Source organism: Streptopelia decaocto, assembly GCF_964273445.1.
Source record: "Streptopelia decaocto genome assembly, chromosome: 4".
Taxonomy (NCBI): domain Eukaryota; kingdom Metazoa; phylum Chordata; class Aves; order Columbiformes; family Columbidae; genus Streptopelia; species Streptopelia decaocto.
The window spans coordinates 22837302-22851057 of NC_138658.1; the positions used below are offsets into that span (position 1 = coordinate 22837302).

A 13756-nucleotide genomic window follows, 5' to 3' on the forward strand; every position below is an offset into this window, starting at 1 on the left:
CAAGATTACCCCTGAGGGCTAAAGCATCTTATGCCACCTATGCTGATGTATTTCTTTGTATGCTTTGTGTCTGTATAGTTGTCTATACTAACATCTGCCGTTTTAAAAGCAGCACTACATGGGATTCAGGGAGAAACCATTGAGGGAATTAAAAGAATACAGCTGGAGATTGTTGGTTCCAGTCTGACTTCTATGCTACCCAGGCAATCTGCTTAAACTTTTTGGTTTCCCATTTTATGTATCTGTGACGGAGTGCACAGCATCTCACAGGATTGTTGGTAAGTTTTATTGCATGAATATTTTAAAAGAACTTTTACATTCTTCATTGAAAACAAATCATTACAAACAACCATTTAATTGTTTAAGGACTCAGATTTGATATCTAAGGTAAGTAAACATTTTGTTATTGAATTACTCAAATAATGCTTTTCATGTTAAAAAATCTTGAACCAACGGACCCCAACTTTAGGGTGGTTTTTTGTGTGTTTTTGTTTTGGTTTGATTTTTTTTTTCTTCTTTAGCAACATTACATATTATCATTTCAAGGTGAAATCAATGAGATAAATGCAAAGGCCAGCTACGTAAATCTTCTTCTAAAACTGTCCGCTGTATACCCTGATCCTGAACTGAATTTTGCCTCTGAACGCATTCAATGGGCTAAATAACTTGAATTTCACTGATTACCATCAGGAGATAAGGAGTTCAGATAACAGAAGAAGAGACATTTTGTCTGATGTTAAGGTTTTTATTGGTTTTCTTTTAGAATTTTCTTAGAGGAGTGCTTGGTTTTGTATTTTGTGTTGTTTGGGCTTTTTGTGTGTGTGTTTGTTTTAAACAACAAATCACAAAACAACAAAAAACAACGAACAACAGCAAAACACATAGGATGTTTTCTAGATGCAGGAAGAGATGTAAACCAAGCATTGTTTATGCCTGCCACAATAAAGCAGAACAAAAAAAATAAAGCAGAGACAGGAGGGGCTGATTAGATAGCCATGAAAAAAATGGAAGCTCTTATTAAATAGAAAATGTATATTTATTCAGAGAATAATAATATCCCAAGAATGATAATCACATTTTTATGATTTCAGAAGACCTAGGTTAATAAACAAAGTACCATTTATACATGTAACATGTATGTGTAACATACTGTTAAGTGAACCACTCATTTATCAATGAACTCATAATTTATCTTGCTCCAACTGTAACAGAATTCCGCCCCTCCCCCCCCCCAATTCCATTCCTTCTGTTGATTTACTACCAGAGGAGATAATTCAGCTCCGTGGTTTATCACTTCATTTTCCTTGTGGCAACTTCCAGGCACCACATAAGTTGAGCTTCAAGAAAGAGTGAAATTGACTGATATTTTTTCTATGTATCTTCTCTAGGAATATTGTAACTCGATGTTTAATCCACTTCACAATAAAGCCAAGAATAATGGTGAGATAGTCCATGACTTTATTAGTCATGAAAATAGAAAAATAATAAATCCCTAGGAAATGTGGCAAACAGTATTTTCAAAAATTGCTAAAACCCAAACCCAAATATTGATAAATCTTAGACAAACCTGTTCCCTTTCCCACTATGTACAAATAGACAGAAAACACATCCCCTACGCTCCTAAACACATCTCTACTGAAGGAAGTCCTGACCTCTCTTCCATGTGTCTTTCAGTTACCAATTTAATTTTTATATAGAAGAGCTCGCAACACAGAGGATCAACCTGAGTGCCACTTCCTGACACCAAGTGAGGAAGCATTCTGAAGAAGGATGTGCAAAGGTTCTCCTGGGCAGATGTTGTGACCACTTGTAATGATGTAACACAATTGGAATCTCTCAAAGCAAGAGACCTGGAAAACAAACAACAAACAAACACACACCAAAACAAAAACATGTAGCTAGTTGTAAATGGATCTTGAAGAAGAGGTAGGTGAGAAGGTGGTGCCAAGCCTGCCTACAAGATCACATAGGAAGAGGCAGTTGACTTCACAACTTAAGACTGCCTCTGATAAGAAAGAAAGAAGGGTGATTGTAATAGGAAATTCCCTTCTGAAAGGAACAGAGGGCCCAATATGCAGAGTTGAGCTTCATCTTAGGGAAGTTTGTAGTCTACCTGGAGCCCAGATCAAGGATATCGATAGAGAGCTCCCCAAACTGGTGCACCTGACAGACTACTACCCGCTGCTGGTCTTCCAGACAGGTGGGGAGAAAGCTACTTCCTGTAGTCTGAGGGGAATGAAGAACGATTTCAAGGACTTGGGAAGGAGGGTGAAAGACTCAGGGGCTCAAGTGATCTTCTCTTCACTCCTTCCATCTTCAAGTGCTGATGTGGGATGGAATAGGAAAATTCAGTCTCTAAATGGTTGGCTCCAAGACTGGTGCTACAGGCAGGGCTTTGGATTTTTTGATAATGGTTGGTTTTATAAGACTCCAGTCTGGACAGCGTAATGTGGGAAAGGTTTATCTCGCAGGGGCAAAAGGATGCTGAGGCAGGAATTAGCTGGGCTCATTTGGAAAGCTTTAAATTAGGCTCGAAGGCGGATGGGGTTGTAGCTGGGCTTATCCCAGTGGTGCAGCATTCTAAAACTGATGAGGACTGATGAGGAGCCTCCTATGCCCCTAGGGAGAAATTGATGTGCTCTGCTCGCTCCCTGAAATGCCTGTACACCAATGCGCGCAGCATGGGGAATAAGCAGGAGGAGTTAGAATCCTATGTTCGGTCGGGAGATTATGATCTGGTGGCAATTACAGAAACATGGTGGGACAGTTCACATGACTGGAATGTGGTCATGGATGGCTATGTCCTTTTCAGGAAAGACAGGCCAGCCAGGAGTGGTGGTGGAGTTGCTCTCTATGTGAGAGAGCAACTACAATGTACTAAATTCTGCCCAGGAGTGGATGACGAGCGAGTTGAGAGTGTATGGGTCAGAATTAAGGGGCAGGCTGGCAGGGGTGACACTGTTATGGGCGTCTATTACAGGCCACCAGATCAGGGTGAGGAAGTTGATGAGGCCTTCTATGGGCAGCTGAGAGTGGCCTCACAGTCACAGGCCCTGGTTGTTGTGGGTGATTTTAACTTCCCTGATGTTTGCTGGAAGGACCATTCAGCCAGCCAGCCACAGTCCAGGAGGTTCCTCCAGTGCATTGACGATAACTTCCTCATGCAGATGGTGGAGGAGCCGACTAGGAGAGGTGCACTGCTGGATCTCATCCTCACTAACAAGGAGGGTCTGGTCGAAGCAGTAAAGGTTGAGGGCTGCCTGGGTTGCAGTGACCACGAGATGGTGGAGTTCAGCATCTTGTGTGGCAGGAACAGAATAGCAAGTAGAATTGCAACCCTGGACTTTAGCAGGGCTAACTTTGGCCTTTTCAAGCAATTGCTGGGGGAAATCCCATGGGCAAGACTGCTTGAAGGAAAAGGGGCCCAAGATAGCTGGATTGCATTCAGAGATTGCTTCTTCCATGCTCAGGATCAGAGCATCCCCACACGTAGGAAGACAAGGAAGGGAGCCAGGAGGCCTGCGTGGTTGAATAGGGATCTGTTGGGTATGCTCAAGCAGAAGAGGAGAGTTTACAGGTCATGGAAGCAGGGGCTGGCCACTTGGGAGGAATATAAGGCTGCTGTTAGAGGATGTAGGAAGGCAGCTAGGATAGCCAAGGCCTCCTTAGAATTACAGCTGGTGAGAGGGGTCAAGGACAGCAAAAAGAACTTTTTCAAATACACAGAAGATAAAACTAATACCAGAGGCAATGTAGGCCCACTGATGAATGGGGTGGCTGCCCTGGTGGCGGAAGATACAGAGAAGGCAGAATTACTGAATGCCTTCTTTGTATCTGTCTACTCTGCCAGAGGCTGTCCTGGGGAGCCCTGTACCCCTGAGACCCCAGATGAAGCCAGGTCAATGGAGGAGTTTGCTTTAGTCGATGAGGACTGGGTTAGGGAGCAATTAAATAGTCTGGACATCCATAAATCCATGGGTCCAGATGGGATGCATCCGTGGGTGCTGAGGGAGCTGGCTGAAGTCATTGCTGGACCGCTCTCCATCATCTTTGCCAAGGCTTGGGAAACGGGAGAGGTGCCCGAGGATTGGAGGAAAGCAAATGTCACTCCAGTCTTCAAAAAGGGCAAGAAGGAGGACCCGGGTAATTATAGACCGGTCAGCCTCACCTCTGTCCCTGGGAAAGTGATGGTGCCATCTCAAGGCATGTCAAGAATAAGAGGGTTATTAGGGGCAGTCAGCATGGCTTTACCAAGAGTAAGTCATGCTTGACCAACCTCATAGCCTTTTATGAGAATGTAACAAGGTGGATGGATGATGGCAGAGCGGTGGATGTGGTCTGCCTTGACTTCAGTAAAGCCTTTGACACAGTCTCCCACAGCATCCTCACAGCTAAGTTGAGGAGGTGTGGTCTAGACAATAGAGTAGTGAGGTGGGTTGCAAACTGGTTTAAGGAGAGAAGCCAGAGAGTGGTAGTCAACGGTGCGGAGTCTAGTTGGAGGCCAGTTTCTAGTGGAGTGCCTCAGGGGTCAGTACTGGGGCCAATATTATTCAATATATTCATTAACGATTTAGACAAGGGAATAGAGTTTACTATCAGCAAGTTTGCTGATGACGCTAAGCTGGGAGGAGTGGCAGACACACCAGAAGGCTGTGCTGCCGTCCAGCAGGACCTGGACAGGCTGGAGGGTTGGGCGGGGAATAACCTGATGAAATTTAACAAGGGAAAGTGTAGAGTCCTGCATCTGGGCAGAAACAACCCCAGGTTCCAGTATAGGTTGGGAAATTACATATTAGAGAGCAGTGTGGGGGAAAGGGACCTGGGGGTCCTGGTGGACAACAGGATGACCATAAGCCAGCACTGTGCCCTTGTGGCCAGGAAGGCATATGGCATCCTGGGGCATATTACAAGGGGGGTGGTTAGTAGATCGAGAGAGGTCCTCCTTCCCCTCTACTCCACCCTGGTGAGACCACATCTGGAATATTGTGTCCAGTTCTGAGCCCCTCAGTTCAAGAAGGACAGGGAACTGCTGGAGAGGGTCCAGCGTAGGGCAACAAAGATGATTAAGGGAGTGCAGCACCTCCCTTATGAAGAAAGGCTGAGGGAGCTGAGCCTCTTTAGTTTGGAGGAGACTAAGGGGTGACCTTATTAATGTTTATAAATATATAAAGGGTGAGTGCCACGAGGATGGAACCAGGCTCTTCTCAGTGGCAAACAATGATAGGACAAGGGTTAATGGGATCAAGCTGGAACACAAGAGGTTCCACTTAAATTTGAGAAGAAACTTCTTCTCAGTGAGGGTGACAGAGCACTGGAACAGGCTGCCCAGGGAGGTTGTGGAGTCTCCTTCTCTGAAGACATTCAAAACCCACCTGGACATGTTCCTGTGTGACCTCACCCAGGCGTTCCTGCTCCAGCAGGGGGATTGGACTAGATGATCTTTTGAGGTCCCTTCCAATCCCAAACATACTGTGATACTGTGAAATGCCTTTTATATTTTATGTACTCAATTTATCAAGAAAAGAAAATATAATCTGTAATAATTGAAATGGAAATGGAAATTGAAATGGAAAAAAGTTGATATCACATCAATTTTTGTGCATCTGTTGGCTGTTTGTGAATCTGACTTGAGCCTTAGAGGGAGCATGTAGAAGCCACCTGGCAAAGCAGCGAACTGTGGGGTAAAGGACACTTAGGAGGTTAAGACTGTGAGAATGGAAGTTGGGCTTATTTGATCTGTAGTGCAGGTGGAAAGCACAGGGGGAATTTCAGTGGCAGTGTTCACAAACAAAATGGGGAAAATTGCAGGGATGCATACTCTGTTTCCCAAAAATAAGACCTACCCCGAAAATAAGCTCTAGCGTGATTTTTCGGGAATTTTGAGAATGCTCAAAATATAAGCCCTACTCAAAGAGTAAGCCCTAGTTACGGTTCATTAAAAAGTCAAGTTACATAGTGTCCAGGCAGCTATACATGTAAAAAAGTAAGCATCTCTTGAAGTAAAAATTACTAAAAGACCCTGTCTTATTTTCGGGGAAATAGGGTAGTTCTTTGTCCTGGGGGAAGGGGCGGGGGGAGTATATTGGGGAGAGGGCCGTATAGAAAGGAGCGCAAGAGGCACTTTTTAGAGTTTTAACATAGTAACTGCGACAAAGCAACGCCAGGGGAGGGCCAGCAGACAGCCCCACTGGCACGCCGGGGGTCGATGGTTCGATGGGCCGGTCCTGTCACAGCCGCCGCCAGAGGGACGGCGCTGTCCCTGCGGAAAAGCCGCTTCCCCCAAACCACCCGCCTTTCCCCGACGGACCAGCTTTCCTTCTGGTTTCATCGCCCGACCCGCACCGGGGCCCCGGCCGTCCCGCCAGCGCGCTCCGCGCCCCGCTCAGCCGCCCCACACGGCGCCGCCCCCGCCTCTCTCGCGCCGCCCCTCACAGCGGCCGCGCGCCCCCGCCAACGGCCGCGGCGCCCGCCCGGCTCGAGCGCCCGGCAGCGGCTGCACCCGCCTCCCGCTTCCCCGCCGGCGGCCGGGCCGCAGCCCGCTCCTCCCGGCGGACCCGCCGCGCTCGTTTCCTTCCCGAGGCGGGCGCTAGCAGCGCCCTCGCCCGCTGAGGACACCCGGGAGGTCGCGCCGCTGCCCACGTTGACTGGCGGCCGTTGGCGCACCGCAGGGGGCACCGAGACCGGAGCTGACCGGCCGGGAGCTGCCGGAACGGACGCTGCGTTCCCACGCCCTCTCTCCGGCGGGGTCGGCAGAGAAGGGGCTGAGGAGGGGACCTGCGCGCACGGCGTCCCCCGCATTGTGCGAAGCCTGCATGGGTACGGCGCGGGGGCGCGGCTGTGGTGCTCCCCCGAGCCTCCCTCCCTCCCTCCCCGGCATCGCCCGTGGCTGGGAGGCGCCGAGCTGAGCCGTGAGGGATGCTTTTGTGCGCGGCTGCGAGGGGAGCAGCGGGTAACGGCGGAGCGAGCGGTAGCCCAGGCTGCGGCTGCGAGAGGAGGTCGGGCGCCGCGGTTACCCGCAGCCCTCCCGGCGAGGGAGGCCGGGCGCGATGCTGAATTAGGCGACCGGAGCCCTTGCAAGCGCGTGGGACTGGCTTAGTAGCCTGTAGCCGGCCCGGGAGGAAGAACAGGCGGCTCCCCATGGCGAGCAACCGGAGCATCGAACTGGAGCACTTCGAGGAGCGGGACAAGAGGCAGCAGCGCGCTGGGCCGCGCCGCGGCGGCTCCGGCTCCGGCGGCGGAGCGGGGCCGCGGGGCAACGGGCTGATCCCCAGCCCGGCGCACAGCGCTCACTGCAGTCTCTACCGGACGCGGACCCTGCAGGCGCTCAGCTCGGAGAAGAAAGCCCGGAAAGCTCGCTTCTACCGCAATGGGGACAGGTATTTCAAGGGCTTGGTGTACGCCATCTCCACTGACCGCTTCCGCTCCTTCGATGCCCTGCTCGTTGAACTCACCCGGTCCCTGTCAGACAACGTGAACCTGCCCCAGGGTGTCCGCACCATCTACACCATTGATGGCAGCAAGAAGCTTACCAGCCTGGACGAGCTGGTGGAAGGTGAGGTGCCTCCAGGGGGCCAGGGGAAAGCAGAGCTCGGGCCACGGGCAGTTCTGCCATGGCATGTCGAGGTCCTGCAGGAGATGGCACGGGCCTGGTGGTGGGCTGCAGACTCTCCCTGGGTGGGCTTTCCTCTTGCTACCCTGGTCAAAGCTGAGAGAAGTTGCTTTGCTGAAAACAGGCAACTATGGAGCACTGGAGAGCAAGAGGGACAGTGTTGCCTGCTATGGTGGGGTGGGGTGGGCCTCATTTTCTCAGTGTGAATTGTCTGCTTCTCCCGTCACTGAGACAAGTGCTGTCTGTATGTGTAGGGTTTAATTCTGATGGTAGTTACACAGCAGGTACTCTTTTCATCTGCTAGAACCATAGTTCTTGGTTGCCTTTCAGTGGTCACCATTTGTAAGAGAGGGAAATGTTGTAATTTAGTTCCCTAACAGTTATTACATTGTCATTGATACCTCACAGTGATGTAAGCTTTCCCAGAGAAAGCCTCTGTGCTGTGAAAAGGGATGTTTGTTCCCTGCCACTTATTAAAAAAAAATGGTGTAAAGTCCCATTTTCAAATGTGATCGGAGTCCATACTCGTAAGGGGTACTATCTACCTTGTCTGCCTTCCAAAAGCATTTTCTAGAATCAAATACTTTTCAAAATTGTACCGAAGTAGCTTTTGACAATGGGACTTGGCTGCTGAGGTCATGTAGACCTTGCAAATCTGAGCAGAGCAGCTCTTGGCTACTCAAAATGATGCCAGAAGTACTTTTTCTGAATGAAACATATGCTTCTTGTTTGTAGGGAATGACAGTTACCAGAACAAGGAGCAGCTAAGCCTTTGAGTACTTTTTACAGCTTAACTTACTGCATTGGGAAGCTTGTTCTGTGACTTCCATTTTGTACCACAGCAACTTTTGAGGTTGAAGTAGTAGAAATATTTTTAGGTGTATCATATTTGAACTCCATATTTTACAATGGGACAAGGTACCTCGAAGTAGGCATACAGGCATGCTTCGCTTGTTGAGTGCCTGTACATGTGCTTGCAGAGCTGTATTTTCATAGCTGTATATAGATAGATACATGTTCTACTTAAAACCTGACTTATCCCGTGTTCTCTCAGGATGTCTTAAAATACAGTTAAACTCAGCATTACATGAATCAGCCTTTTGAATGTATTGATCGTGTTGTCCACACTGTGAGGTTCATAATCAAATTGCGCTTGATGCTTCCCCTTGGGTGTCTAATACATCAGCCACCATAGTTTTCCACCTAGTGACTATATGCCAGGTGTAGCTGATCCACATTAATTAAGAAGTATTATTTGTAGGTCTTTTAATGTGCCCTTCTTTTTAGGCTTTCGGCTCTGTATCCTTTAAGTTGGAAACTTAGCTTTTCAAAGCAATGCAGAATCACACCTGGATAATTGCAGGGCGGTTGGACTAGATGACCTTTGAAGGCCCTTTCCAACCCGAAATATTCTATGATTCTAATAATTTGATGAGACATGGCACCTGAAGACCTTTATATTATCTACCAGTTAAGGGACTAGTCACATGCAAGAGGAAGGGAGAGGCTACAGTATTTGCTGCATCAAGGAGCTCTCAATCAAAACAGATGTACATAAAAGTACACTTTATAATAGTAATATAGCACCTGAGGACTTTCCCCATCATATGATCTATCATAGGGCTGTTCCACAGGCAAAACAGAGGAAATGTGAAATGTCAACCCTGTGATAATAAAATAAATGTGAAATCAACGAAAACTTTTCCATGATTTGGTGATTAATTTAGAGATAGCAAAAAAAAAAAAAAAATTAGATGGTGGAGTGAGGATTGTAGGATAAGGTAGTGAAACAAAAAATGGATAAAATAATGGTAACTTTTGAAATATTGTAGAAAGAATGATCTTAAGCTCTTAGGGCTTAAAACAAAACAAAGACAAAACGATTTGCTGGACGACAGTGTAACTGCAGTGTATACTCCCACAACTCTGTTTAAGTTAATAACTGAATGCAGAAATGTAGTTCCTGTCTCTTCGGCTCATTGGAAGAGTGACCTTTCTCATTGCTCTTCACTGGAAGAATAAAGCAAAACAAATGCCACAACTGAAATGCCACTTCCATGCTTTCTCAGTAAAATGAAAGGGGGAAAAAAAAAATCCCAGTTACTTAGTCAACTATCCATGACCAATACAACTCTCAGGAATCTTAAGAAAATCCTGTCGCATCATAATTGGATTAGTATGTGCTCCAATTAGCATGCCAAAAACTTTACTAGTGTAAGTCTAATCACAGAGAAAGGAAAGCATATATAGGGGCAGGGAGGAAGCAAACAAATAGTGAATCCATCGTTCCTTGAAATTATCTCAGCTCTTTGCCAGCTGCTTCGTTCTTGAGATGTTGGAAGAGGATCTGATTTGGGATTGTTTATTTCTTGTCGTTCCAGCACAGCAAGCTTAAAATTCTGCACAAGAATAAATACTTGAACATTGGTAATGTGCTAAAGCTTGAACTGCAGTAGCACCAGAAGTAGTTTTGAATGGTGTTTTGTGGTGTTGCTTTTTAATTTTCAGAAAGGAAAATAAAGTGCTGTTGTGCATGCCAGCTACAGGCTGAACATCAGACCCAGCGTGGCTACTTGATGCAGTACCTAATTATTTAACTAGTCTGTTTGTACATCATCAGTGTTATTGAACTGGTACATGGAATTGCAGCAGTTCAGGTTCTGAAGTGAGCAGGAGGTGAGTGCTCAGCCACTTTCACCAAGTCAGCAAGATCTGCGTTGAACCTCTCTCAACTCCAGCCTGTGTGTGTAGCTCTTGGACATTGATGTGCCCCAGTGCAGGCAAGCTCTTTAAGGCCTGTTTGCAGTTTATTAGCTTAATGTCTGTCTGGAATACAAAAGCTGGCAGTATCAAAATCTGTATCATAATAGTTGAAACTTGCTGAATTGAGTCATTGATTAATGCTTTTTGGGATTTGGCTGTATTCGGCAATGTTTTACTGTTTATGATTTTAAGAGGAAAATAGATGCACTGTAGATTTCAAATATTACTGTTACAGGTTGAGTCAGTTCAAAATTTGACCAGATCATGTTTACTAGTAAAAAATTGACAAGCTCCATTTTAGGCATATTGCTTTTCTTAACTGGGTATCATAGTCAAAAAAGCATGCTCATCTGGACCAGCCTTAGGCAAATAGTGTTTATATTCCTGGCCTCTGTAGGTTAGGAAACATTATGGCTCATGAGTTTGGCAGTTTTCGTTGGTTTCTTAGAATGGGAGGAGTGAAAAATTTCATTGTCTGATCCTGATCTTGTTCAAGCAGACAACTCCAGAGAGGGGATGGGGGTTAGGAATATTATTACTTTCTTGTGGCTTTCTTTCAGTTTTCTTTCTTTCAACTTTACTGTCAGACATTGCACTACTTTTTACTTTTGAATAGTAGATTTCATATGCAATTTGATATTTTCTCTTCAATAGCAATAATGGAACAATATTTTCATTTCTATTCTCCACAAAAGTTAACTAATTGTCTGAATCCTTCAGTTTAATAATGTAAGCTTCCTAAAGCATGACACAATGGCAATAGTAAGAACTGCGCAGTGCTTTAGTGCTTAGGTTTGTGTTTTACATTGGTGTCAGTCTGCTTCATCTTGCTGTCCTTTGCTTTGATTGTCTTGGTAGTGAAAGACATGGAGAATCCTGATTAAGGTCTACTGCAAAGTTGGGAGATATTTTTGGATTTTTCAGAGGGGAAACCAAGTGCAGACACTATTCCTGGCAAGAAAACTTACCATGATTTGGCATGTGATAAGGAATTCTTCTAGTTCCCTAGGTAGGAAGCATTGCTAAGAGTCTTGGTTCATTCAATTACAATGCTTAATTAATACAGTCCTTTTAAAATGTCAGTAGTTTTGTCTGCACAGTTGTGCAGACCATCGACAGGCACCTGTAGGGAAGTCTTTGGGCAGGAGGTGGGAAGGTTCTGAGCAGGGCGGGTCCTTCTGCATGTCTTGGGCATGTGGCACAGGACTATCTGCTTTAAAGAAATGGGCTCTGCCACACTAATACAGAGTAAAAGAGTGTTTTTGAAATGAGGTATTGAACAATCCAAGTATTTTCTGCCTTAGATCATTGTTATTGTTACTGCATATTACATTTTAATCCTGCCTAAGTGGCTGTGATTCTAGTCGATGCACACTGTTATGTTAGGTAAAGAATATCTTTTCTCAGGGCAAGCAGATGGTAACACCAAGTAAGCAGTTCGTATTTTTGAATCTTGCAAAAGGTATGATTACCTTCCTGTGCTAAAGCCAAAAGCTGTAATGCATTAAAAAGAGGGAAGTGTAGCAGTTCTAACAAAGAAGGGTAAAAGGATAAAAGAAGTATTTAAAAACATTAAAAGCATTAAAATGTATGTTTAAATCACTGTAGTTACATAGGTCCTAGAGCAATGGGGTGTGGATGTGAAATACAGACGTAATTGTTAGTTAACTTCCCATCCAAGCAAAATAGAGTAGTTCCACCACTGTGTACCTCCAAGTTTCACAGATAGTAGAAATGTAATGTACCTGAAAAGTTATTAATATTTACTTACTGTGGAGGAGGCATATAGTATTAGGCAGGGTTGGTACCAGGTGGCCTTAACTGCCTTCTGAAAGCTCTTACCCTGCCTGAGCTGGAGGGTTGGACCAAATGACTTCCAAAGGCTCTTTCTGACCATTAACTGTTTTGTGATTCTGTGAAAGCTTGTAGGAAGCTGTGATCTGAACTTCGTGACTAAATAAAGTCAAAAGAGAACTAGGAGCAGTTAGTCATCTGCTAAAATCCTGCTTGTCATCCTGGGTTTTAAAAAGTTAACAGGGAATTTAATGCTGTAGATAAGGCAAGATTGTGACTTATACAGGGTTATTGGAGGTGACATGAAAGTAAAGCAGTTGTAAGGAACTGATGAGGAAGGAAGTTCTGCAAAAGAAAGAAAGGAGAGATCTAAATAACCTAATCCTTTATAAAAGGGGTGGTTTTATTTTTAGATCAGTCCTTTTACACATGCTGTAAATATACTGTTCTGGAAATGTGCTTGACTTTGTGTTACAGAACACAAAAAGGGTACTCTCCTATGATTCCTAAAGTTAGAAGAAAGCCCTAATAACTACTGTGCTCTACTGAATAAGCAGCTTTTGGCACTATTTAAACTGGTGGGTTCCACCAAAAGAAGCTGAGGAACATGGTATGGATATATGTCTGAAATGCACCTAGAAACCTGCCCTGTCCTATGTGCTTCACAGGGGAACACACATCTAAAACTATGGAGACTAGCAGTTTCATTGTAGGGATGTTTTTACCAATGTCAGCCGTATGTCTGTTATGCACTGTGTCATTTAAAAACATGATGCTATATGTGAATCCCAGGAGATAAGAAGTGCTTGTTAACACCTTGCAAAAAGCAAGCCAGAAAGCTATGTTCAGAGATTTTTGTTTCAAATATGCTGACTCAGGATTTTTGAGTGTTTTCTTTTTTACATTACCCACTATGTGGCATATTCACAGTTTGTTTTTTAACTTAATGCTAAGGAAAATGAAAGATCTACAGGTCGGTCTTTAGTAGTCTCTGTTTTTAAGGACGGTGCTTCTAGGTTATTTGTTAAATGCCTAGCAGTGGGCTTCAACTTGCAAAACTTGTGCTGTGAAGATCCCCAAGCTGTAAAGCAGCCATGTTTCCTCAAAACTGTACATAGTTGCAAGTTATGTACACTTGTGATACAAAAGGACAAGACACATCCTCCTTTTCCTAGCTACCTAAAATTGCATGGCTGAATTTTGGAGAGTTTGTGTACACCCTACTATCTTTAGCTCACCTTTCAAGACATAAAGGAAGGGATAGAGACATTTCCTGTTAATAACAGTGTTGGAGAAACATATGGCAAAAGAAAACCTTTGTAGATAAGTTTTAAAGTAAGCAAATTAGTATTTAGGGAACTGATAGTCCATAGCTATTTATCAGTCAGATATGTACTGTTGTTTTCTCTTTCATCCATTCTCTGTGTGCATAATCTGTATTTACTGTTGTGAGGGAATGGTATTATGTGTCGACTTTGCTTTCTGAAACCAGAATCATTCCACAGTGTGTTTAAACTGTGTGCACGCTGCACGCACACAGGTTTTGCTTCACGGATAGTGCATGTAGTTTTTCACACAGTACAGGTAAAT

The 13756-nt window shown here is 45.0% G+C and overlaps 1 protein-coding gene across 3 annotated transcripts in view; it reads left to right on the top strand.

Moving 5' to 3' along the window:
• The first annotated feature begins 6493 nt into the window (after window positions 1–6493).
• The window catches only part of DCLK2 (doublecortin like kinase 2), an 82969-nt gene continuing 75706 nt past the window's right edge, over window positions 6494–13756 (top strand). For all 3 annotated transcript variants that reach the window (XR_014183844.1, XM_082050430.1, XM_082050431.1), the window contains exon 1: window positions 6494–7552. Coding sequence is in view for 2 of the 3 variants with exons in the window: in XM_082050430.1 (XP_081906556.1) it covers window positions 7138–7552 (415 nt within the window). In the remaining variant the exon portion in view is untranslated. The remainder of the gene's footprint in view (window positions 7553–13756) is intronic.